Source organism: Pteropus medius, unplaced genomic scaffold, assembly GCF_902729225.1.
Source record: "Pteropus medius unplaced genomic scaffold, Ma_sr-lr_union100, whole genome shotgun sequence".
NCBI classification, from domain to species: Eukaryota; Metazoa; Chordata; class Mammalia; order Chiroptera; family Pteropodidae; genus Pteropus; species Pteropus medius.
Genome location: NW_024340693.1, coordinates 2,351,928 through 2,375,943, shown reverse-complemented (window position 1 = coordinate 2,375,943; position 24,016 = coordinate 2,351,928). Strand labels below are relative to the sequence as shown.

The 24,016-nt window shown below is 48.1% G+C and overlaps 1 protein-coding gene across 2 annotated transcripts in view; it reads right to left on the bottom strand.

The window, feature by feature from the left end:
• Window positions 1-24,016, bottom strand: part of FLT1 (fms related receptor tyrosine kinase 1) — a 151,204-nt gene that overhangs the window by 38,696 nt on the left and 88,492 nt on the right. For both annotated transcript variants that reach the window (XM_039862688.1, XM_039862696.1), the window contains exons 14-15: window positions 23,773-23,919; window positions 6,785-6,916 (exon numbers count right to left, since the gene is read on the bottom strand). In XM_039862688.1, the coding sequence (XP_039718622.1) occupies window positions 6,785-6,916; window positions 23,773-23,919 (279 nt within the window). The remainder of the gene's footprint in view (window positions 1-6,784; window positions 6,917-23,772; window positions 23,920-24,016) is intronic.

Here is a 24,016-nt window from a genome sequence, read left to right as displayed (position 1 = left end):
CTTGGTCAGCTTGTGGCTGAGTGTCCCTGGACCTCATGGGATTGACTGAGAAAACTTCCTTGAAGACGTTTCAAAGTATGACCACCTTTTTCTCACTGTGCATCCTTTCCATGAGAGTATCGTAAGCTCAAGTTAACATAAGCTTGGACTTTCTACCCCACAGTGAGAGGTCTCATGCTGCTTCGCTGCACACACGCACTTCTTTGCTTATGCTGTAAATAATTTTCCCGGACTCCTATTGGGACCTGCTGAGGGTACAGTGGCCTTTGGCAGTTGGAAATGCTGATAGCATCTCGAGACAGGGCACTGTCTACATAAAACTTCTCAGATGCCTCCTGCATGGAGTGCACTGGGAGAGACCCCCCCCACCCCCCACTGTGGGAACATTCCCACTGCATTCCACGGGGCAGGAAGTTGACCCCCAGAGTAATTCCACAGTCCTTACTCAGGCGAAATTCCTTTCAGTGGGACCGAATGTGTTTGTGTGCACTTAATACGTTTAAAGAATCAACTCATTAAAAACATTCCTCAAGATGAACATTTTTTAGAAGGGAAAGATCTACTTACTATTCTATTTCTGCTTACTGAATACTAAAATAAGGGTTTTACAAGCTATAATGTAGTATCTCTGTATCTCATTTGATAGCTCGATCTCTGTCTTTATCTGGAAAGTAACCGTCAGAACAGCCTTAGGTTAGGTGGACTGCTGTGGGCGTTTTCTCAGAGGTCAGATATCCACACGCCAGCCTGACCAGACCCAGATTCGACTTGCTGCTGACAGCTGGTGAGCTCAGTGCATGAAGCAGGCCAGCTGCACATGGCAGGGCAGAGGAGGCCAGCGGAAACGTGGGTGGGGTTTGACAGTGACAGGAGTTAGCACAAGGTCTCAGGGACATCACTTCCATATGGTATGGGGTTCCAAACTGGTGCTGTTTCTCTCAGGCTTGTAGGAATATTAAAGTTACCGTCATATTATTTATGCAGCTTTTTAGGAATATGTACACACCAGTTAGGAATGCCTCTCAAGGACGGTGACGTATGGAAATGTTGTATTAGGTTTAAATTTGAAGTATGTTTGCAAGAGAATTTTAGGTAAAGAAATTTAAAATTGTTCCTAGGTGCCATCAGTTCTGTAAACCTTTTTTTATTATAGCACATTAAATCCTTAGGGCAAATAGGATTTTTGAGGTTTGGAACAACATTTGGGTGACTCACTGGTAATTCTAGGAAGACTGTGTAATATAGAAAGTTTCGCTGAAATGGGATTCGGTTTATCGTATTAACAAATAATGGTGTTAATTCGTATTTTAAGTCTCCACGTCGTGCCGGAGGCTGTTTCAGACGTGCTGGTTTGGATTGCCATTATTGACGTCCATTGTGTAGAAGAGCCCACTGCAGCAGTTTGCCCAAGGTAACGCAGCTCGGGAGCAGTGACGCACCTGGCTTCAGACTGGGGAACAGTTCTCAGCTCGGCCACTCCCCAGCTTGGTGACCCTGGACAGAGTCCTAAGGTTCTCTGAGCCTCAGATTCTTACTCGTCAGTATGAAAAAAAACCTTCATTCAGATTATTGCAAAAGTTAAGTAGGCTAATGCACATTATGTGCATGTTCAATTTGCATAAAATATAACTGAATTAATTTCATCACCATTTTTGAATTCTCGACTGAGAACAGCTTTATGTCATTGTTTAGATCTGCAGTACAAAGGCAGGTCTATCCCGCCCCCCGCCTTCCTGTGTGGAATGAGAGAGCAGGCAGTTCATCTCTGTTCTGAGCGCTCTTCTCTCCTCCAGAAACCCCCCTGAACTGCCAGCACCCAATAAAGGAGTAACGTCAGTCACCCGCAGCACTTGTGAGTTAGCTTATCACATCCTTCCTAGTGCCAGGAGAGGCCTGGGAGTGAATGCAGGGGCAGGGTTCAGGAGGAGAGATGCCAGCGTGGAGGACACTCAGGGTTCGGAGGAGAAAGGAAAACTGAAAGCTGGCCAAGGATGCTCAAAGGAACGGCTGGAGACCCAGGACAGTGTTGCTTTGATCTTTTCCTAGTCTTCACTCTTGGAATCTTGTTCAAGGATGTAGTGTATACTTCCTGCCGTGTGCATCCTTTCTCGAAACGCATGAATGTTTAGTGACTGTGGCACAAAATGGACATATTACGCCTTGAATGCCATGTCAGGTGTCGAGACTGCAGGGCCCCGAGGCAGTCCTGTGCTGTCTGGATTTGTGTACCCATCAGCCATCCTCGGGAATATCAAAATGGTAGTTAGTCTTCGGGTTGTTTTCTCCTGTGTAATTATAAATGCTATCAAAATAGCATTTCAATAGCGAGGCCTAAATCTGTTCTAAGAATGTATTTATATATATCGTGATTACTTGCAGTGATAATTATAGCACATAGTTATCTTAAGTCGTTGGACGAAGATGCACCACGCTTTCGTTGCCACAGCCCCATTGAGTTCCAAGGGCTATTGCATGCTCTGTTAATTTCGGAAATTATTTTGGTTAGTAACAGTTTGTTGTTGCTTTTAATGTTGGAACTTCCCTTCTGAGAGCTTCCCTGTGCTCCTGTGCCGTCCAAACCAAACAAGACCCCTGATTATTTAAAGAAGCTACTTTGACTCCACAGTCCACTCATCCTTTTCAGCTACAAAAATAACACATTGTTTTATCTATGAGTATAAGAATCCTTTTTCAAAGGAAATAAAAAGAGCAGACAGTTTCCTTCCTGGCGAATTCACGGACCTCTTTAAATCTGTTAAACATAGCCACAGACACAACTTACTTGCCGGTTGCATTTCCTAAACTCAACCTGACAAGATAGGTCAGTGGGAAGGGTCTCTGTCGTATATGAGGAAATCAGTCCAAAGCCAGGAAACCTTTCACAGCCACCAGAGTGAGAAGAACAAGGCCTTAGAGTCTAGGGCGAGAATTTCATTTCAGAGGTAAAATGACTAAGCACGTATGTGTCCAACTGTCTGAACAGCATCCAAGGACAAAAGTTTTACTCAGTGAGCCCAAAGTGCTTTCATTAGACTGCATCTAACTCACAAGCCACATAATATCAACTTGCAAAAGATTTCCCTTCTCCAAATGACACCCTCGAGTGGAGCTGAAACCCGCCTCCTTGAAACGTCACAATCGTCTCCCTTTCTTGGTTCTGGTGCATCAAAGAATGAGTTAAATGTCTCCTCGGTCTGAAAGCTTCTTAAACATCCGAAGGAAACAATCATGTCAGCCCAAGTTGTCTCTTTTTTGGGCTAAACATTCTCATTTCCTTGGACCGTTTTGTCATGATCCTATCAGGGCTATGGCTCCATTTGATTATGCTTCTCTCGTAAGTGGGGACAATATTTCAGGTGTGTTTGGATGATTGCTGGTCAGGTAATCTGTTTTCTCAGCTAACCACAATTTTTAAGCAAAGAGGTTGGATACAGCTTCACTCTGAAAGCAGAAAAAAATATGAACGAGAGCAAGAGAGAAGGCAGAAAAATTATGAAAAGCAGGCACAAGAACTCAAAAAGCATGGCAGTCAGGGGCAATAAAGGCTAAAAAGGATGGATGTGTGTGCGTATGGGGGGAGGCCATGTTGCAAACTATACCATTTCTCTAAATGACACTGAAAATTAATGCTACACGAGGGCAACAAGGTCATGAATCAAAAGCACAAACTCCTCAGAACATTCTGTGGACTAGCCAATAGGAAATATTTAACATTATTTAGACTTTGTTATTGCCAAGGAAGATAGCGATGGAAAAGTCCAGAACTGCCTTGTAACTTGCTGTCTTCTTCTTGCCTCGTTCACCCTGCCAATCCCACGTCCTGCAAGGCCTCCTTTCGAGGGCAGGTACCCTCCACATCCCTTGTCTCTAAGAACTTCGTCGGCCCTCGGTAACAGCACTGCGTGGTCTTCTAGAGCAACTAGTGTTTCTGCTTTGCCCTTGGGAGGAGCTCACAGTGCTGCTTGACCTGGCACTAATTGTTTCACGTCCCCCTTAATGTCCCTTTAACTAAGTCTTCAGACCCGCTGCGGTTAGGGATTGTGGCTTCCGCTTCCATATTCTGCACAGTCCTGAGCAGATAAAGAGGTGGTTACGTTCACAACGAATTGAACTTGACGTATCTCTGTTGCCTGGAACGCTATATGTATTTCTTTTTCAGATGTTCAGTGGCGGTTTTCTAAATAGAGTAATCCAACAAACACTATCGAGTGCCTCTGGGATGGAAAAGTGAAGAACAGGCAGTGATAAGCTTTGTGTTAAAGGTGCATGTCGAGTGCCATGGGAGCACAGAGCGGGAAATGATGGTGAGCCAGGAGGTCCGGCGTGGAGAAAGTGAATTTTACAGGATGCGTAGGGTTGCCCGGGGGGAGGACGAGTTGGAGGGAGGCCTGGTCAGGCGAGAACGCGGCAGCCCAGGAGGAGCGTGCGGCGTGCAGCACAGCTGGGCGCTGGGCGTGCGGCAGGGTAGGGACGAGGGTGGAGAAGCAGTCCGCGGGGACCTGCGTGCCCAGGTGAGGGCGGAGGAGAGCGGGAACCACTGCGAGATTTGAGGTAGGCAAGTCACATGTCATAAAAGTCGTCATTTAAAAAGATAGCTCAGTTTGGGAGTGGATCAGAGGATGGGTACAAGAGGAGTAGGTGGGCTTTTTGGGGGGCTAAGAGGACGTGGAGTGGAATGTCTGCAGCCGATAGGGGTCATTCAGGGGAAAATGATCCCCCTTTCCTCGAGAGCAAATGATTCGGGCCGATTGAAACTGATAGAAGTTAGTGGCAGCAGCATACTGAATGTCCGACTTTTCAGAAAAGCGAGACATCGGTGGGCAAAGGAATCAGTGTAGGAAATGTAGAAGCAGGTACGGAGGAAACCGAAAAGAGGGTAACAGTCTGGAAGCTCAGTTTTACCCCAAGGCCTTGCAGACACGGTCCTAAGGCATGCCGCAAGGAAGGGCATGGAGGGGACGTGGAGACCCAGGGCTGCGAAGGCAAGACGCTGGACTCAGGCCCCGGCCTCTGCGCCTGTGCGTTGTGCGACCTTGGGCAGGCAAGTTAACCTTGTCGAGTCTCCGTCTTCCCATCCCCAGTCTGAAAATGCTACTCTTTACGTCTTTGGATTCTGATGACGTTAATGGGATAAGTACGTCAAGCGTCTAGCACAGTGCCTGCACATAAAGGTGCTGCATAAATATCAGTCTCCTGCTAAGTGCTGGGCACGGCTGTGGGGCACAGAGTCGCGTCAGACAGTTCCCGCCCCAAGGGTTTACAGGTCAGTAGGGGAGAGAGCATGTCGATGAGTAAGCAGTGATACGATGCAGGGCAAGGCGAGCCCCGAAAATGCGCCGGAACCGCGGCGTGGGAGAGCAGAGAGCGAAGGTGTGTCTGACTCAGCGGTCATGCTGGGGACGTTACGGGCTGCGGGGCATCTAAACTGGCCTTCGAGGATGAGGAGGATTTGGATAAAATAGAGAGGGAGCCTGGACCACTGACGTCCCAGGCCGTGGCCGGCCCACGACCCCTAGCAGAGGCGGAGGGCACAGGCACATGGCAGGGACGTGGCGGGTTGAGGTGCGTCGTTGTGGCTCTGGGTTTCGTAAGAACTACTCTGTGTATCTTGCAGGTTGTTGTGAGGACATGCGGGTACCTCCTGGACTGGGGGTTAGGGGTCCTCCTAGCTCTCTGTTGCTACCCCCTCTCAGGTGGAGGTCCCTCCCCGGCCTGAGGCCGCCACTCCCTGGGGGTCCCATCTGGAGTCCTCGTTAGGAGATAATCGAGTAGGACCATTACTAAAAGTATTTGGGAACGTTCCTCTTGACTTTTTCTGAACGTATGAATTTGCGGTCGAGGACTGCCAGACCTTTCAGGAGACTGACATCAACGTGTAAGAGAATGGGGACGGTGCTCTGTTTTGAAGGAGTCTGAATTCTCAGAGTGGCAGTCTGCACGCAGTGTAAGCTTCCGGGGCGGAAGAACCGACATCTGTCGCTCTCCCCCTAGTCCTCGCCCAGAATCCGTACGCAGCCTGCAATCTCCTGGGAGCGCTGAGACGCAGGCTTCCGATCAAACTCCATCGTTTTACGTGACACCTCAGTGTGCTGTAGACAGTCTCATCTAGGCGGGGCCACTCTGATATTTGATGATGCTGTGAGTGCTATGTTTGGGTGATTCTTGGAGAATTGAAATTGAGGTCCGAACTATTTCTGAATGGAGGCCACGTGGCCCCAGCCCAGGGTGGGGTTAGGCCTCTTTGGATTTCGCTGCTAAACAAACTCTGAGACCTCTAAAGAGGAAGCACTTGGAGTATTTTTCTTAAATGTGGTCTGTTTGTTATGTGTTGCTTTTCTCTAATAGTATTTTGCCGCTTACTTCATGTTAAAAGCAGCATAGCGTTTGGGAGCTATGTCCAGCTCATGGGAATCAGAAACGAGAAGGAATGGACCATGTCCAGTGTGTGGATTGCCCCCCATCTACACGCGCTATCTTCCTTCTTGGATCTCTCTCAGGTGTGGCCACCGGCCATTCTCTGGTCAGTGTCCTCACGCTGGCAGCTGGCTTTCCTCTCTTCTAGGAACTACTCCCCCCTCTCCCCAGGGACTGTTGGGATGGCAGCTCTCGAGGGCGGCCAGCCTGTCCCCACCTGTGCCTCCCGCGTGGAACCAGACAGGCCCTTCCCAGCAGGACAGGGGAGGGGGCAGGAGGGGCAGCAGGGGACCCGGAGGTGCAAAGCTAAGCAAACGGGACAGGGGGCCCAGCAGCTCCCGGCCACTCCGGCCGCTCCGGCCACAGTTACCTCGCACGGTGAGGCGCGCCCAGCTTTCCGCGGAGCCCTTCTGGTTGGTGGCCTTGCAGCGATAGACGCCTTCGTCCTCTTCTGTGACTCTTTCAATAAACAGCGTGCTGCTGCCTGGTCCTAAAATAATCCCTGCAGAGCGAGAGGGTTAGATTAGTGAGCCTGGGGGGCAGACAGAAACCGCTCCTCCGTGACACAGCCCTCCTCCTGCCGTGACGCACCCAGACAAGGAAGTCCCCGCGCTGGCCGGCCTGGGGCAGGCCTGCTTCCTTGCCGTCAATGGTCCAGGCTTTCTAACAGCACCTTCAGCACCCCGTGGGGCTCTGACCCCAGCTTTGGAGACGCAGCTGGCCAAGGCCATCCGCTGTGTGGAAGAAACGCGACGGGGCCACCATACCCGGCTCTAAGGGACAGCCATCCGATGCCCCTGTGACTCGGTGCCCGCTGTGTGCCAGGCACCACCTGACACTTCTTGTCTTGAGGCTAGGACCGTCTGGAGGGTGTTATGGTCTCCACGTTATGACCGTGGAGACGGATCGGCCAGTTAAGCAGCTTGACCAAGCGCATGCAGTGCCACCGACAGCTGGTCTGCAGCACATGGGTCAAAGCGAGTCACGTTTCTTTGGTCTTGGTGGTGGGGAGCCGGGGCCGTGGTTTAATCTGGGCCTCACTGCGAAGCTTTGTCACTTTAGGCAGGTCACTTAACCTTGCTAAGTTTCACTGACCTCAGTCTTAAAGTGCAAGCAGTTCCCACTTGGTAAATGGGAAAATGAATGGCACGTGTGTAGCACACAGTGAGTGTGTAGCGGACACAGCTCCGCAGCCACCGTGGAGCCTGGCGTCCCGGGAGGGGCCCCAGGAGTCTGCGGACCTGGCCCCCAGCCCCAGGAGCCTCAGCACCAAGCCTTCATCACGTGTGGACTCTGCCTTAATGAGTCTGTGTTAGACGCCCTGGGGCGGGTGGGGGTGTGGGGGCATGGTGTCTGCTGAGAAAGGAAAAGTAACACACATCTGTACATTCTCTCCCTCTCTCTCCCTCTTTCTCTCTCTCTCTTCCTCTCATTCACTCTCAGACACAGAGCTACACGAGCAAACAGAAAATATCGAGTGAATGGGAATGACTAAATGTAGCACATGCCCAGTGAAAAGCAGAGTCTGGGGCAGGCAGGGAGACGGGTAAGAAGAGGAGCCCTCAGGGAGGGCGGCATGGAGGAGGGCGGCATGGAGGAGGTGGGCCTGGACTGGAGGCTGGAAGAATTAGCGGAGGTGAAGGGACGAAGGAAGGCTGGAGAAAAGGCGTGACGCTGGAGTGAACAGTCATCGATCGCTTGTTCTGGAGCGCTGGCCAAGTGGGCCTGGCCAGACAGACTGTAGGCTATGTTCTGTTAGTTTTAATAGTTTGTATTCACCCAGATTATAAAAGATATATTCAATATAGAAAATTTGAGAATTGGTGGAAAGCATAAAGGAAATGTACAATCTTACTTTCCTGATATTTTGCCTTTAGTCTTTTGAAAGTAGACGTTTTTACAGTTTGTTCATTTATATAATCTTTTTGAGCTCTTACTATTACACTATTCTAGATGCTGGTGATACAATAATAAGCAAGGTAAACAAATCCTCGCCTACAAAGGGCTTAATTATAGCTTTGGAGAATTACAAATAAATAATGTAATTGCAAGTAGCAGCGAAGTCCGAGACGAAAATAAACCAGGTTAAGGGGATGATGGTGAGTTAAGGATGGTGAGAAGGCGATTTTAGGTCGGCTGCTTCAGGAAAGTTCTCTGAGGAGGTGACGTCCAGGCAGAGACCTGACACACGGAAGAGCGAGCCGTCTGAAGCTCTGGAAAGGAGTCACACAGGAGTCCTGGGGCAAAGGCGGGCTCAAGGCACAGTGAGAAGGCCAGTGTGGCGGGAATAAGCCCCCGGGAGCGATGAGAGCTAGGCAGGGCCTGGGATTCTATTCTAAGCATGCAAGAATGCCACTGGAGGTTCCAGGGCCGTATGGGGACGAGGTGGGCACAGGGAGAGCAGTTAGTTAGCTATTGAAGTCGTGGGGTGAAAGACGTGTGGCTTTCGAAGTGGAGCGACTGTGTCGGGAGTTGAATTGGTGGCTTCAGTGGTATTTCCAAAGGCAGAGCCCTCGGGCTCGCTCACGGATGGGCGTGTGCTCCGTGCGAAGGGGTGGTAAAGACTAAGGACCTGGACGGTGGGTGCCCTTCCTGCGGGGCAGCAGGGTTCAGGTGCCGACTGGGTGCTCAGGGAGGAGCTCGGGGTTAGGGACAGCTCTGTGGCACAACACACAGAAGGCCTGGAGAGCCACAGGGACGCAAACCAACCTCATGGATGGACATGAGTCCTGGGGTAGAAGAAAGGAGTCTGAGCACCGGGTCCGGGGGAAGAGGAAGAGGAGGCAGTGACAGAGACTGCGAAGAGGTAGTCCCCCAGGGGGCAGGAAGACAGGAGGGCGGGGCTCCCGGAACCCGAGGGGGCGTTCACAAAGGACAGAGGCCTCCCCCTCTGCCCAGTCTGCCCTGGGGTAGGGTGAAGGGCGGTCCCTGACCACTGCGCTTGACAGTGACCCCTCAGTGAAGTGGGGGACAGCCAGATTAGTGTCACTGAGAGCGGGGGGTGGGGAAGTGGCGATGGTGGGGGCAGAGCTGGAGGACACGAAGCCAAGCGATCAAATTGTTTTGTTGAATGTGAAATTTTATAGTGCGCTTATGTGGGGCGGTAGAAGGAGAGGGCGAGAGAGGGGTAGAGAGAGACGTTAATGATGCAGGGGACAGAAGGAATAATGCCAGAAATCCTGCAGAAGTGACAGGACGTGGACTTTGCTGACCAGAATTGGCCTTGGATAGGCGTAGAGACAGTTAATTCATTTTAACAGGAAGGACGGCAGAGTATAAAGGGACAGGTAAATTGGACAATTTGGTGATAGTTTCCCAGTAAATAAGAGGAACTCATCTGTTTACACTCAGGAAGAGGAGGGACTTTGGAGGTTTGAAGAGAGAAAAAGGTCGTACGATAGTGTGCTGGGAAATTCAGTAGTGAAATGTAAGATTCCTCCTAAGATTATACAACTTTAAATACCGATCGCAGCATAACTGTCCCCCATGCTCACATACTTTTAATATAATCATTCGTTATGCTCATGTATCCTATCAATTGGCGTTAGGTCATATTTATTTGCTTGCACTGTAAATAACCATGCAATTAACATCTTTAGGCATAAAGATTTTTCCGTTTGCTTCAGATGACACCCCCCTCAATGTGAATAAAGTCCCTCCCCCTCCCTTTCCAGGACCACTGTCCTGAAGTTGCTGTGTGTCATGCTCATGGATGTGCCTGTGCTTTTTCTCCATAGGCATGTATCTCTGTAGAATATATAATATTGTTTTGTGAATTTAAAAATTCTAAATAAATGGTATCATGCAGTATGTGTACTTTTTCGACTTTTTTTCCTATTCAGCAATGTTTTAATATTTATTCTTGTCGATACATGTAGATGGAGTTCGTTTTTAACCGAGGTATGATATTCCATTGTAGAAAGAAGCCACAGACTTAAAAAATCCACTACTCTACTAAAGGATAGTTAGGTAGTTGTCACTTTTTTTTTTTTTTTTTTGATGTTGCCATGTTTTTTGCTAATACAGAGGCGGCCGTGATGCACATCTGACGCAGCCGTGTCTACACCGTTATGTGCATCTCCTTGTGCTGTTATACGGTAATCCCATTTCAGCTCTCCCTCATATAATAAAATCACCTTTCAAAGTACATCAGTTGACACTCTAACCAGCAATGAGTAAGAGCTGTCCCTCCTCCGTCTACTTACCGATGCCTGGTACTGTCAGATGTTTGAATTGATGGCAATATGCTGGGTGCAGAATAGCATGTCACTGTGGGTTTAATCTATATTTCTCTGATTACTGGTGTGGCGGAACATCTTTGTTCATTTTTGTTGGCCATTCAGGCTTCTTTTCCTATGAATCGTCTGTGTAGGTCCTATGCCCATTTTTCTATTGGCTTACTTGTCTTTCTCTCAATGATTTTAGGGTTTGTTTTTTTTTTTTTTAAATGTGTTTTGGCTACAGATCCTTTGTTGGTGAAATGTGTTGCAAGTCTTCCTGCATTCCACGAACAGTCTTTTAAACTTTGTTTATGGCGGATTTTTTAGTGCAAAAGCTTTTAAAATTGTGTCAAATTTATCAGTTTTCCATTATCTTTTGCGCTTTTTGTTACTTGTTTAAAAAGAATCTTTTCTTACTCTGATGTAAAGAAAGTATATGCCTTTATATGCTTTCTTCTATAAATTAAAAAAAAAATCTGTTTAAAGGATTTATTTAGAGTTTTGTCTGTTCTTTTTTAGATCTTTAATCCACCTGGATTTTTTCGGAGAGAGGAGTACGTGTATGATGTGAGGTAAGAATGTGATTTTTATCATATAAATAGCCAATTATCTCAGCGGCTTTTACTCGATAATCTGCTCTTTTTCCATTGAATTGTGTCAGTTCTCTTGGATACTAAGTTTCCATATATTTGTCTGGTTCTGTTCTTAGGCGCGTTATTCGTTCACAGTGACCCGTTTATCTGTTTATCTATCCCACGCAAGTTATGATTACTTGGTAACGTTTTGATATTTGGCGTGGCGTGACCCCTTCTTCACAACTGTCTCGGCCCTTTACCCTTCAATACGAATTTCAGGGTTAGCTTGTCAAATTCTGTGGAAAGTGCTATTGAGATGTTGATGAGAATTCCACTGAAATTATATAACAGTTGAGGGGAAAGTCGTTTTTATTTTTGGGTTGAAACAAATGAAATTGCCAATATTTCGACCTATAAAAATGGGTCAAAAAAGGTTTAACTTAATAATTAATATTTTCATCCAAGAATATCAAATATCCTTGAGTTATTTAGCTCTTCTTTTATGTCATTTGGTGATTTTATGATTCGTCTCCTTAATTACCTTGTTTTTTTTTTTGTTGTGTTTAATCCTAGATATGTTGTAATGTTTGTGGTTATGCCAAAGGGTATTGGTTTCTTGGACCAATCACTGTGTGAACTTTGTTGCTGGCCTTCAGGCGTGGGTCATTAGGTCTAACTTAGGAACTGCTGCTCTACGTTGCGTTGCTGAGGGCATTTTCTCGTAGGCCGCTTGCTTCTGGAGGGACTGCCTAGGTGACGCCAGCCACTAGGACGTGACAATCCCGGGGGTACTTGTGCTTTATTCCTTCATTGCAGGGACCCTGTCAGGTTGGGTCACAGGCCCCAGGGCAGAATTTACAAATGTTGTTGTCTTCAGGGGCCAGGCGCATAACACAACGGGTGGGGGACAAGATCGTGGGGCCGGGGGTGAGGTGGGGTGGGGGGCATCTGTGGAGCGGAGAAGGCCCGAGTCCCATCCATGGGTGGTGCATTCGCTCTAGTCAGCTGAAGTTTGGGAATTCGAGTCTAGTATTGTCTTCTGAGTTTTAAAGGGAAGACAGAACTCTGAATTTTTAGATGTTGGGAACTAAATCGACGTATGTGAATTCGTTGTGAGGGCCAGTGACAACGCCTGTGCCAGGTAGGCGAGACGCGACTCTGGCGTCGAGGGTGCAGGTGCGGAGACGCTCCTGTGTTCTTTATTGAGCAGAGACCTCCCTGATCTGGCCGCCAGCTTCCCAGCCGCTGGCCCTGCTCTGTCCCCGTGGATCCATGGTGCGAGCCGCACTCATCTGGCAGCTCGCGATAGGCCTCGGTGTCTTCGCACACGTCACTTTCTTGACCCGGCCGCTTGATTGGCATTGCTCGTTATTTAGCCCGAGGATCAGCTGCTCCGGAAGCCGTCTTCCGATGCTCTTGAGCCCCCCCTTCGGTGCTGCCGTGTCCCCTCGTGCGTGCCCCTGCTCTGGCACTCACCCTTTGGTAGTAAACCTACGACTGTCTTGCTCGGCCACTCCACTCTGGGCTCTGGGGAGCGGTCACTCTGCCTCATTCGTTACTGAGTCCTTAGTATCTAGTGCTGTGCCAGCCGACAGCCGATGCTCGGTGACTGAGCAAATGTCCGAGTAAACCAAGACAATGGCAATGGGAATTGAGGGGGCGAGGAGAGGAGTGAGCTCTGCAGTGTTAGCGAAGGTCGTGGGGCTCCGGCGTGGTCAGTGCTGACCCCCCACACGGCAGTGTCGACTTGCAGCCCGCAGAAGGGCCAGTTCACCTCAGTCTGTAGAGCTGCATGTCGGTTACCTGCATCGTCCTTCCATCGAGGCGCTCCAGCTCCTAGAGCTTAGAGTTGCAAAGTCAGGTAGTTTCATGGTTCTGCTAAAACATCAGCCCTAAAGGGTCAAGGAACGCTTCACCCTGAGCACGTTTCGTGTACTCCCAGGAATCTGATGATGAGACTCACCTACCGTGCTGGTTGCTGATGGGGCTCGCGGCTCAGAGTTTGTGATGTTGGTCTACGCATTTATCCATGGGATACAATCTAAATTTTAAACGTATGTCCAACCTCTTCAGTTTTTAGCATTTTTAAGGGACTTTACAAAAAGTTGTATTTCTTCCCATTTTTCTGGAAGACGAAGGGCAGTCTTGCTGCTTACCGGTGAGCGCCACATCGCCCAGGGCAGCACATGGGCTAGAGTCTGGTCCATGCACCACCGAGTAGGGAGCTCTGCAGAGCTTCGGGCCGCCTGCGTGACATCATACGGGCACACTGTGCGTTTGCCTCCTGTTCCCGACACGAAACTCTGACCCGTCGCTTTCCTAAACTGGCCACTAGTCTGACCAGCGACTCCTGTTCCGTTGCTCTGCTTCTGATTTAGACAACATTACGTCCATCCAATGTGGCCAAATTAATTGTCATCATTAAAAGTCTCTTCTTCACCCATCAAAGTCCAATTCAAATGACATCCGTTCATGAAGCCGATCCCAGACACCCCCGTCCGAGGTGCTAATTCGTATCCAGTGGACGTCACCAGTTGACTCTGTACCTACTGTGTGGACGTTTTCAAAGGTAAGGCCCGTTTCACTTTCTCTAGAATATAACAAGATGACTCATGGTACGTAATTAATGTGTTTGTTGTTTTGATGAAGTAAAAAGTAAATTTTGTTTGTCATGGTTCTGACAGTCTTGGCTCTCTAACTAAATGATAATTTTTTTGAAGTTGGCACCTGGTGTATTTTCAATAAATGGTAGCTATGATGCTGCTGCTGTATACAGTCCTAGGTACTGTAGCTATAGATTCAAGATGGCTAGAGGTCACCTTGGAAAATTAGAGACAGGATGTCTGATTGACTTCCCACAAAGAGCACAAAGGAGGTTTCATATATCCCGTTAACTTTGGAGGTTTGGAAAACTATGTCTGGGGAACAGAAATCCAAGTTTAATGAACTACATAGGCCGACGACATTGGGAAATGAGGGATGATGAATTCATTAAGTGGAACTAAAAAGGTGGTTGATTCCAGTGTTTTCAGTGGCCACTGTGAGGCTTCTTCCTTCTCTGTGGAGGATTTTACCCTAAATCAAGCATCATGGCAAAGCCTTGGCAGATGTAAGGAAAAAAAGATGGCGAGGTCCGGAATAATCTGAGATATAGTGAACAGCAGCCTTTGTGATGACAAACAACGTGTTAGGTTGGAAGAGAATTGTAAGATGTTTACGACACATGGTCTAAAGGAAATCTTATGGGCAGTGTGATCCCCAATGCGACTGGTTTTTCTTTAGCCATAGAAAAGACAGAGAAAGAAGAGGAACTCTTAGAAAGGGATAAGATTGAGGACAATGGTGAAAATCGGTGTAATGTTCCTCTCCATGTAACAGGGGGAAAGCCATAACCAAAGGCCCTTTCGTTTGGGGTGATGTCGAGTGCTTCGCTGTTTAACTTACAAAACTCGGTTATGATAACAGCAGTTTCCAAACGCTTTCGGGACATTGGAAACTGGTTGGCCTGGAGGGCTTATGGTTGAAGCGAGCACCTGGAAACCGTGCCCAAAACACATGTCTTTTGTAAACGTTTAGAAATGAAGAGTGTTTTCGTGCCTCTTCACTGTGAACTTTGCCTTTGTTCTAATTGAGTATTTCAGGATGATTCAGGCCCTTCCAATGGTCTTGAAAGATGCGTCAAGTGGTGCTAACTCTATGGTTATTAGCTGTAAAACCACAGCTATTGACTGTGTATGTCTAGAAATTGTGAATACACACGCATGTGAATGCACACATGTGTATGCACACACGCACTTATCCCTACCCCAGTCGGGTCTTGTGGTATGTTCAGATTGCCACCCCCCACCCCCCATGAGGCTGGATGCATTTATACTGCAGGATACAGCCATTCACCTGCAGTGGCCTTTCTATGTGTGTATGTAGTTAGTGCTGTTTCTGTGACCTTTTTAAGACAGGGAAAAGGTTAATCTCTTACACAATGCAATACTATTAGTACAAGAATAGCTAAATAATGGAAATATATACCATATTATAGTGTATGGCTGCTAAAAAGAATGAAACAGAATAATATGTACTGATGTAGAAATATCTCCAAGATATATTGTGACAAAAGCCCGTCATAAAACAAACCGCATAGTGCCATCTCAGCGCTCCTGGCGTTCCCGTGTAACCCACGACAGGTCCCTCCCTGTGATCCGTTGTCTGTTCATCCAGCAGTCGCTACTGTCTGATCGCACGCTATCCGCTTGTAGTTTTATCCATTAAACTTACTACCTATAATTTTCCACGAGAACGGAAATTCAAAGTCCGTGTCTTCTTCCTGCACCTACTGTGTTCCTGGAGTGGAGCTGGCTCTTGCTGAATGCAAAGCTGTTGAATGAATGTATGACTGAATCCCATCTATCATTTGTCCCACACATATGTGTGTGTGTGTGTGTGTGTGTGTGTGTGTGTACCCTACACTTGTACATATGCACATATATAGGTAAAAAGTGGAAAATTGTTGACAAAATACACATCAGCAGTTATCATGTGTTAATTCTCCATAAGGGAGATTTTTATCACTCATTCAGTTTCTGTGCTGTGTAATCTTTTACAATGACAATGTATTCACGTAGTTCATATTAATTAAATAATGGTATTTACCAAAACGAAATTGTAGGCTTCTTTACCATCAGCAAAGAGCCATTGAATTTGAATTTAAAAGCTATATTAGATCCAAATGCTTAAACATTTGCTATTGACTACATATAGAATGTTGAAATATTGCTAAAGCAAGGAAAGGTCTATACCTTACAAGATTATACAACTTTGGATTAAAGTGAAAAAAAGACTAGTCAAAACCCATTCCATCAGAATATTGGCCCCTTATAAAGTGTGTGTGAGTGTGTGTGAATGTGTGTGTGTGTGTGTGTGTGTGTGTGTGTGTGTGTGTGTGTGTGTGTTGGATGGCGTTGACATAGTAGGTGCCTTTCTGTGTTTTATTTTTCAGTTTAATTATGATGGAGTTGAACGCGATGGCTACGTAAGCTAATCTACGGTCATACTGTTTAAGGCTCCTGGGTAGCAGGAGATTATGCAGACATCAAGCTTATCGCTTGGATGTGGCGTGGAGGGGAAATACACTTTCTTAATTTGACTTTCTCAGCAGCGATTTGAGTCAGGCAAGCAATGGGCAGAGGTCGCTGAGCAGGTTATCTGAGGTCATATGTGTGCATACTCTCCTTAATCGAATCGGGCATAGTGGTGGCCCCAGCTGCACTGCTAGGTGTCACTTCAGGTACTGGTTAAACTGTTTCAAGTTTGTGCTTGGAGAGAGGCGGGGTTCCTTGCAAATTCTAGACGTGTAAAATAAAAAACCTCATCTAATCATTTTGCTAAGTGACCGAGAAGACTTGTCTAATATGACGCGTGCGTTTTCCCTCTTCAGTCACCCAGCCATCAGAGTAAACTGGGGACTGAGACCCCCTCCCACTAAGAGCCCAAGCAGGGGCTCTGATTTTGGGCTGAGTGACTTTGGACGGTGCAGTCCCTGAGACCTCTGGACGGCTGCTGGGACCCTACCCTCCGTCGTCCCCCATCACGGCCCATATTTCTTTACGTCTCTCCTCTTAGCTTTTCTTCGTTCCCCATTTCCTTTCCCCTGCTTCCGGTCCCTCAAGTATCGACTGCTCTTCAGACAAAACAAGCTGCTGACCTTGGCCATGTCAAACTATAGTGTCATGTGTTGCAAGAGGTCGCGGAAGGAATCAGAAGAGGTCACTTGACAGTCAGAAGGGAGAAGCCTGAGTGGGCACGAGGTCTCTGTGAGATGCTGGGCAAGTTCCGAGGCTCCGTCGTGGAGGTGGCCCGCGCTGCGAGTGCACGCAGCGGCACTGGGCTGTGCGCCTTCGTGGTTGCGATGGTAACATCTGTGTCGTGTGTATTTTGCCACAATAACAAAAAAGGGAGAGGCTCTTTCTGAAGTGATGTCTACATTTACAATTTCTCGCCTATTTCTTACATTGTAAATTTTTCATGGAAAATTCAAGGACTTTATAAAAGCGTACAACCCACACTTAATCAGCTCGTAGGGGCCCCTGCCATAGATGTGAATGGGTTTGTGTTGCCTGATGTGTGCCCCGTCTTTGGGTCTGGCTGTGGCTAACAGCTTCCCAGGATTTTCTGGTCAGAATGGGGATGAGGTTGCTGTGCCGGAAAAGACAATGGAGACATTTTCTTTGGGCAAAGCATTAGGCATGGACACGGTGCCGCGTATGCCTGCGCAGGACCTAAATTAGCTGGACCTCGACGGCAGAGAGATTTATTTGGGGCCAAGACTGATTCTTCATAAACAACTTTTACTGATTTCCAGTACTAAATGGGACTTTACTCCTGGGTCACTTTGCTTTCCTGGACGTGAACCATGGGACTCTCCAGCTGTACCCGTCAGTCTCCTTGAACTAGCCAGATGTTAGCCGGTCACTGCAGAGCTGCACAGGGCATGCGGTAACGTTTTCTGTTTTCACTGTGCTAGGGCCATGCTTGAAGCCACAACTCTTTCATCAGGGGTCGGGAGGGTGGGTTTGCAGCTCCAAGCCCTGGCTGTGCCTGCAGGTCGTACATCTTCCCCGCCGTTACTCCGCTTGCCCCGCCTTAACTCCACCCCTTTTTCTCACCTTCTGAAGGGAAGTTGACCCTTAGGAGGGGACCGAGTCTTGGAGCTGCGGCACTGCCCGTGGATGTCCCTCAAGGTACAGCTAAACCTTGAGAGCGTGTCTGAAGATTCCGGCAGGAGCGGGGAGCTACTGGTGTATCCGCTGGAGAAGCCAGGCCTCCCTTGGTCTGGGCACATAGCCAGGCTGACTGGCTGAGTGAGGGCGACAACCAGTGGCCGGCCCACCTTCCCACGCACTGCCGCACGCGTGCTGGGCATGTGGGGTCCGTTTCTTTTCCGCAGTATTTCTTAAGGCACCGTAAGGGTGGGTTTAGTGAGAAAAGAAAGGCAGTTACTACTTGAGTTTTGCAGAAGATGCTTGACGTTTCTGAATTGTATTCTCAGTAAGAATCAAGCAAAGCCACTAATTCTAACAGCCTGAGGGTGACAGAGTATTATCCCTGGGCACGAACATTCTCGTTCATCTCTCCCTGTCCTTTTCCTTACGATCTTTCCTAGATCTATGGAAACCACTTTCCACGTCACATACAATTCTGTCCCTGCACTTACCAGCACAGCAGGTCACCTCGACCTGAATGTGCACTCCGGGTGCAGATATTTGGCGTCAGTGATACAGTGATGACAGGAAAGATGTCCCTCTAGGTCACTAGGCAGTCCTAGTGACTGAGATGCCATTTAAGAAGGAAATCGGTGCGTCAGAGTGAGTCTCTCCTGTTCCGACCTCAGTCTATTTAAGACAGAATTTATTCTTTCTAAATGCCTTGTTGTTCCAATCCTACTGCTTTAATCTTAGAAATGTAGGTAATGGTTTGACGATGGGATTGTGGGTTCAGGCAGGCTTTACTGAAAACATCTCAGGTCAGTATTGCCTTCTGTTCTCCAAAATAGTCTAACGACCTTTTCAGAAACCCCAGTGGTCTCTGCACGGTTATCTGTGCGAAGATTCGTGCCCCGGTGTAAACGAGGCTATACAGGCCTTCGCCATACCCGCTTCGCAAGTGTCTCCTGACTCCTTGACAGCGCCACCGTCGAGGAAGCTGCGGGCAGCATCGCTTGCTCATCCAGTATGTCCTTTAAACACATTCAGGACCTCGCAGGAGAGTCTGGGAAGTGCGAGGTAGAAAGGTGACTTTCAATCATGTGGAGGAGCTGCCGGTCCTTTGGGCTGCGGGCCGGAGAAGTAATGAAGACTCTTGGGAGGCCCATGCTCTCCAAGGTGACCTCAGACCACGGCCCCAAGTCTGCCTGCAGAGCTTTTACATTTCAGCCCAGCAGAAATGAATGCTTCTTACAAGGGCTGCACTGTCTGTGTGCCCCCCAGGAATCAGACTGTGGTCAGCAGGACTGTCCAGCGGAACGTGTCGCCAACGAAGGCTCTCGGGTGGTGTTTTCAGCGTCGGCCCTTCACGTTAGTTTTCCTTGACGCCCAGGCCTTTATGTTACACTCACTGGAGCTGGTCCAGTCTCTTTGCACCCGTCTCTTTCGAGTAAACGTGTCTCAAGCTTCCGCCCTCTTTGAGCTCTTCGCACCCGATCCGTCCCGCCTAACGTTCCCAGTTGCTTCTCTATTCGGTTCTGATTCTTTATGCGGTTCTGATTTGGAGGTTTTCCTGCCTTTATTTCTTCGCACATATTTTCTATTTCCTCTTTAACTCTCTTCCATTGTCTGTATTCAGCTAACGACGACCCAGAACCTACCGTGTGTGCAGCATTAAGGTGGGAGGATTGAATGAAGCACAAAGGATGTGTTTTTTCAATTATCTAATGATTTAAAGATATTTTAATCCTGTGATTGAGCCATGATAATTTCTACTTGTCCCACTTATTAATTTACCTTACTCCATTTTTGGCTTCATTAAGTCTCGTGCCCAGTTGAGCTGATGACAGTGAATAAGTTGGGACACGCATGATTTCTGCTTGAAGCAGCTGTACTCATTTAAACACGTATGCGAACTACTTGCTTCAGATGTTGAGTTACTTGGATTTGTTTTCTTTTTCACTGCTGTATTCACCACATCAGACCTAAATCATTCATAAAGCGATGCCTTATAAACGTTTGTTGAATTTATGGATATGGAAGGAATTCTGGACCTTTTAAAACTGAAAAGTAACTGGATTTGGGTTTGAAGTAATTTTTAACTTTATATATAGCATCTCCACTTCTTAAAAAATACTTTAAATATTTTTATTATGCTTTACATTTTTAAAAATAAATAATTAAATTATAGTCTTTAGGAAGCTTAGCTTTAAGGGTTGGGAATGAAGAGATAGTTGTTGTTTTAAATACATGCTTGTTGAGGCCCACGAGGTCATTTAAAGTGAGTGCCTGTCTGTCCTCTTGTGAGTGATGCCTCGCATGCAGCGTGCGGAGCCCAGGCCCCACCCAGTCACTCCTGGTGGGGACCTCGGTCAGCGGCCCACTGACTCTGTGACTTGGAGCAAGTTATAGTCCTGTCTGTCTCTGCTTCCTCGTCCTGAGTCTGTAAACCAGGGATACCGATTTAGCAGACCTCACGGAATTGTTTTGAGGGGTAAACAAATTAATATTAACAAAGTGCTCGAAACAGGCCCGGGTGCCTAACAGGTGCCGATTAAGTTAAACGCCCGGCGCCTGCCTCCGATGACGGCTGTGAAAGCTAACTGAGATATTTGTACATCTCCTAACAGTGCTTGGGACCTGGTGAAGCCTCGATCAGTCTTTATGTTTTTTCATAACGGAGACATTAAGATATCATGCATATCTTCAGAGGTTTTTAAAATAAGCACACGTAGAACGAGAACAAGTGAGTAATGTGGTCTGTGACAGGCATCATGACACCCAGACAGCAGAGAAAGGGGTGTCAAAGAAGGGTCCCTCGGGGTGGGGGGCTGGCCGCTGGCCCAGAGGCTGCGGGAGGGGAGGGGAGAGGGAGCAGGCTGTCCAGGGGAGGGGGTGGGTCCCAATCAGCAGGGGGGTGCCCAGCCGGTGGCCCGGGGAGCCTGCTGTCCTGGGCGACAGGTGCCCTCTCCGCGGGGTGTCGGGCAGTGTGCTCTCCAGGGTGCCTGCTTGCTTCTCGTTTGGGGGCCCCGGTGGCATTGCCTCATGTCCCCGTGCACATGCTTTCCTGCGCCTGCTGGCTGGGGGTCCCTTTCGTCCCTGCTGGGTGCCCTTTGGCCTAGGACTTTACTGCTCAGCTTTCAGAACGCTCTCTTGAAATTGCATTTCTCCTACGGGACGGCCGTGCCCCACTGAAAGCTTTTCCTGGAAGGAAATGTGGAGGGACGAAAACGTCCCCCCGAAGTCCTGTCAGCGGGCATTTCGTGGCCACCCGTCTAGCGCGTGAGCCCTTGTGTGTGCCCTGCTTCCTTTCTTGTATTTTCTTTGGACTAAAGTAAGTTGTCACTTAACAAACAACAATGACAATGGGCCGGACCCTGCCAGTGGTCCAAGGTCACTGAAATCCCGTCAGTGCGTAGACTCGCTCCGAGCTGCCAGACTCTCGGGCCTCTGAGGGGCGCAGCTTGTGCTCGGGGCTCTCGGGCTCAGTCTGGCTTTCCAGAGGCTCAGCGTGTGACGACCGCCTCTCCGGCCGCGGGCCTGCTGCTTTCCCGTTTCAGCTTTGGAACGACCAGTGAATCAAGGGTTATCAATTTGGACACCTGGAACCTTTACTCAGAGGTTTGTAAAAAGAAGTAATCACAAGGAATTGGTGTTTTTGAACATATCTACATGTGTGAACGAAAGGGCCCTGGTCACAGAGCATGCCGCGCTGGCTGATGAATTTGCTGCCTCCAGTGGGACTCTTTCGTGTGAAACTTTATAAATATTATATACATGTCAGAGATTATCTCCAGAAAATTAAGAAACGAAAGGCTCTAGTAGTTTTAAAGAGTGAATAAAGGGAAGACATGAAATCGGCAACTTAGTTCAGTTGAACTCAGTAAGTGCTAGTATTAGCTTATTAGAATGATATTTATTAAAGATTTTTATAAGAATTTCTATAAGACTCTTCGATACTCTTCTTTTAGCCCTCAGACGATTAAAAAAAATAAAAAGCGAGAGGAAGGTGTCTTTATTGGATTTCGACTTGCTTGACGTTTGAGCGGTCTTGTTAAACCTTCGGACACCTTCCAACAAATTCTGACAACTCACTGGCCAATTTCTATATACACGAAGTGGCTCCAGAAAGTGGCATTTACTAAGTCACGACGACGTGCTAGCTTAGTTATGCTAACTCATTTACACCTCGCCACGTGTCCGCGCAGCGGTCAGTATTATCCCGATGCGATAACTGAGCGTAAAGACGAGCGAGATGCCCAGATGCTCTGACCTGGGAGGCAGAGCCGCGCGAAGCCTCCCCGAGTGCGCAGGTTGTTCCGTTTGTGGCGGCTGGCGTGGGACAGTCTCTTCCCGCTTATCCTGTAGTCCTGGATGGTCACGAGCTTTCAGATTTGTTCCACTGTAACTCTTTAACCTACATCCCAGTTATGAAAACGGAACTTAGGTCCGATGTGCTTCTTTCAAAGAGTCACCCAGCGTCTGAAACCGCGGTTTACCCGACTGCTTCGGCACAGGGCTTCTTTGGGCGTTGGATGTGAGCCCTGACTCTGAGGGGAGGGTGGCACCGCTGTGGTTTCAGCAGCTGTTTATTCACGGATTCATTCATCCTTGCGTTTTGGTAGAATAACTCAGAGGATTTGTCATCTAGGAAACTGCCCGCCTTAGTGTGTCATCTTGGGCCAACCACTTTACCTCTTTGGGCCTAAACTTTCTATTTTACAAATGAGACTAGAGATATTTCAAAGGTCCCTTTAGCTTTAAAAATTCTATGATACAGTTCTCCTCACCCCCCATCCCCAAACCAAGTCTAGGCATTTGTGCTACCAGGTGAACTAGCTGAAGATAGGATAAGATTTTCCGAAAACCATTCATTCATTCATTCATTCGCTCATTCACATATGAAACATTTATCGATTGCCACGCACTATGCCAGGTTCTGAGGATAAAAAGACAAGATGCAAATAAGACCCAGATACACCGTCAGCCCTCAGAGTGAGGGCCTGATATGATGACACACTGCAGTGAGATTATATACTTGAACGATGATAACGTGTAGAGAGAGAGCAGCAGAAACGTGCAGAGACAATACAGACACGTACGAATGGATGACTATAAAACAGCTTAATAAGAGAGCATGGAAACGTTTGTAAATAATAAAGACTCATGGAGGACCTGCCTCCACTGTGCAGGAGGTAGGTAAGACACTCCTGTCTGTGTCTTCAGGGGTGTGGGAAGGGCAGGTGCTCCAGGGGCCACAGGAACAGAAGCAGCATGGGGGGTGCAGCGTAATGTTACGTGTGCAATGCGCAGCGACCTCCGAGTGTGGCAGTTGCTAGAATGTCAAGTTTAAGGCAGGGGAGGGTGAGCATAGAGCTGTTTTTTGTTGAGGGGAAAATGCACACAGGACCATCAGTTTAGATTTTTTTTTTTTTTACCAGTAGTATAAAATGTCATTAAAATATTCTTTTTACCAAATCGTTAAAACTGGAATAGGCGAATTTAGAAGATCATAAACCCACTGCGAACTTCATCTGTGCCAGTTGTTCAGAGTCCTGCTAAACCTCAAGCCCAGGAACTAGTCTTCACATTCCCGTTGCCCAGGCGAACCGAAGCCTCTCCTGAGTGGCTCTGACCATTTCTTTTTGAATGCCCCATAAAGCGGGTTGCAGGAGGACCTTTCTGCCGGGTTAGGAATGGTCTGCAGAAGACCTGCCTCGCACAGTTCTCATTTCGCAGAAGCATGAGCTGGAGCCCCACGCTCTGCACCTCTACCCACAGGTGCTCCAGCTGCTGGATGGAGGTGGCAGGAACCTTACGGGGAGAGGGGGCGATGAGAAAGCGTGAGCACAGGGAAGCATCACTTACCGGGCTCTTGCTGTATTTTGTGGTCGTTTTTGAACCAGGTGAGCTGAGGCTCGGGGACGCCGTGAGCGTGGCAGTCTAGGGTGGTGGAGCTGCTGGCGGCCACGGTGTGGTCGCTGAGGTTCCGCAGGAGGCGCGGTGCTTCCTGACCTAGCGAACAAAGAGAGTTGTCATGACTCGTCAGCTTCCTTCTCTTCTCGTCCACGCACATCGACATTTGAAATTTATATAGAAACAGCAAAGCTCA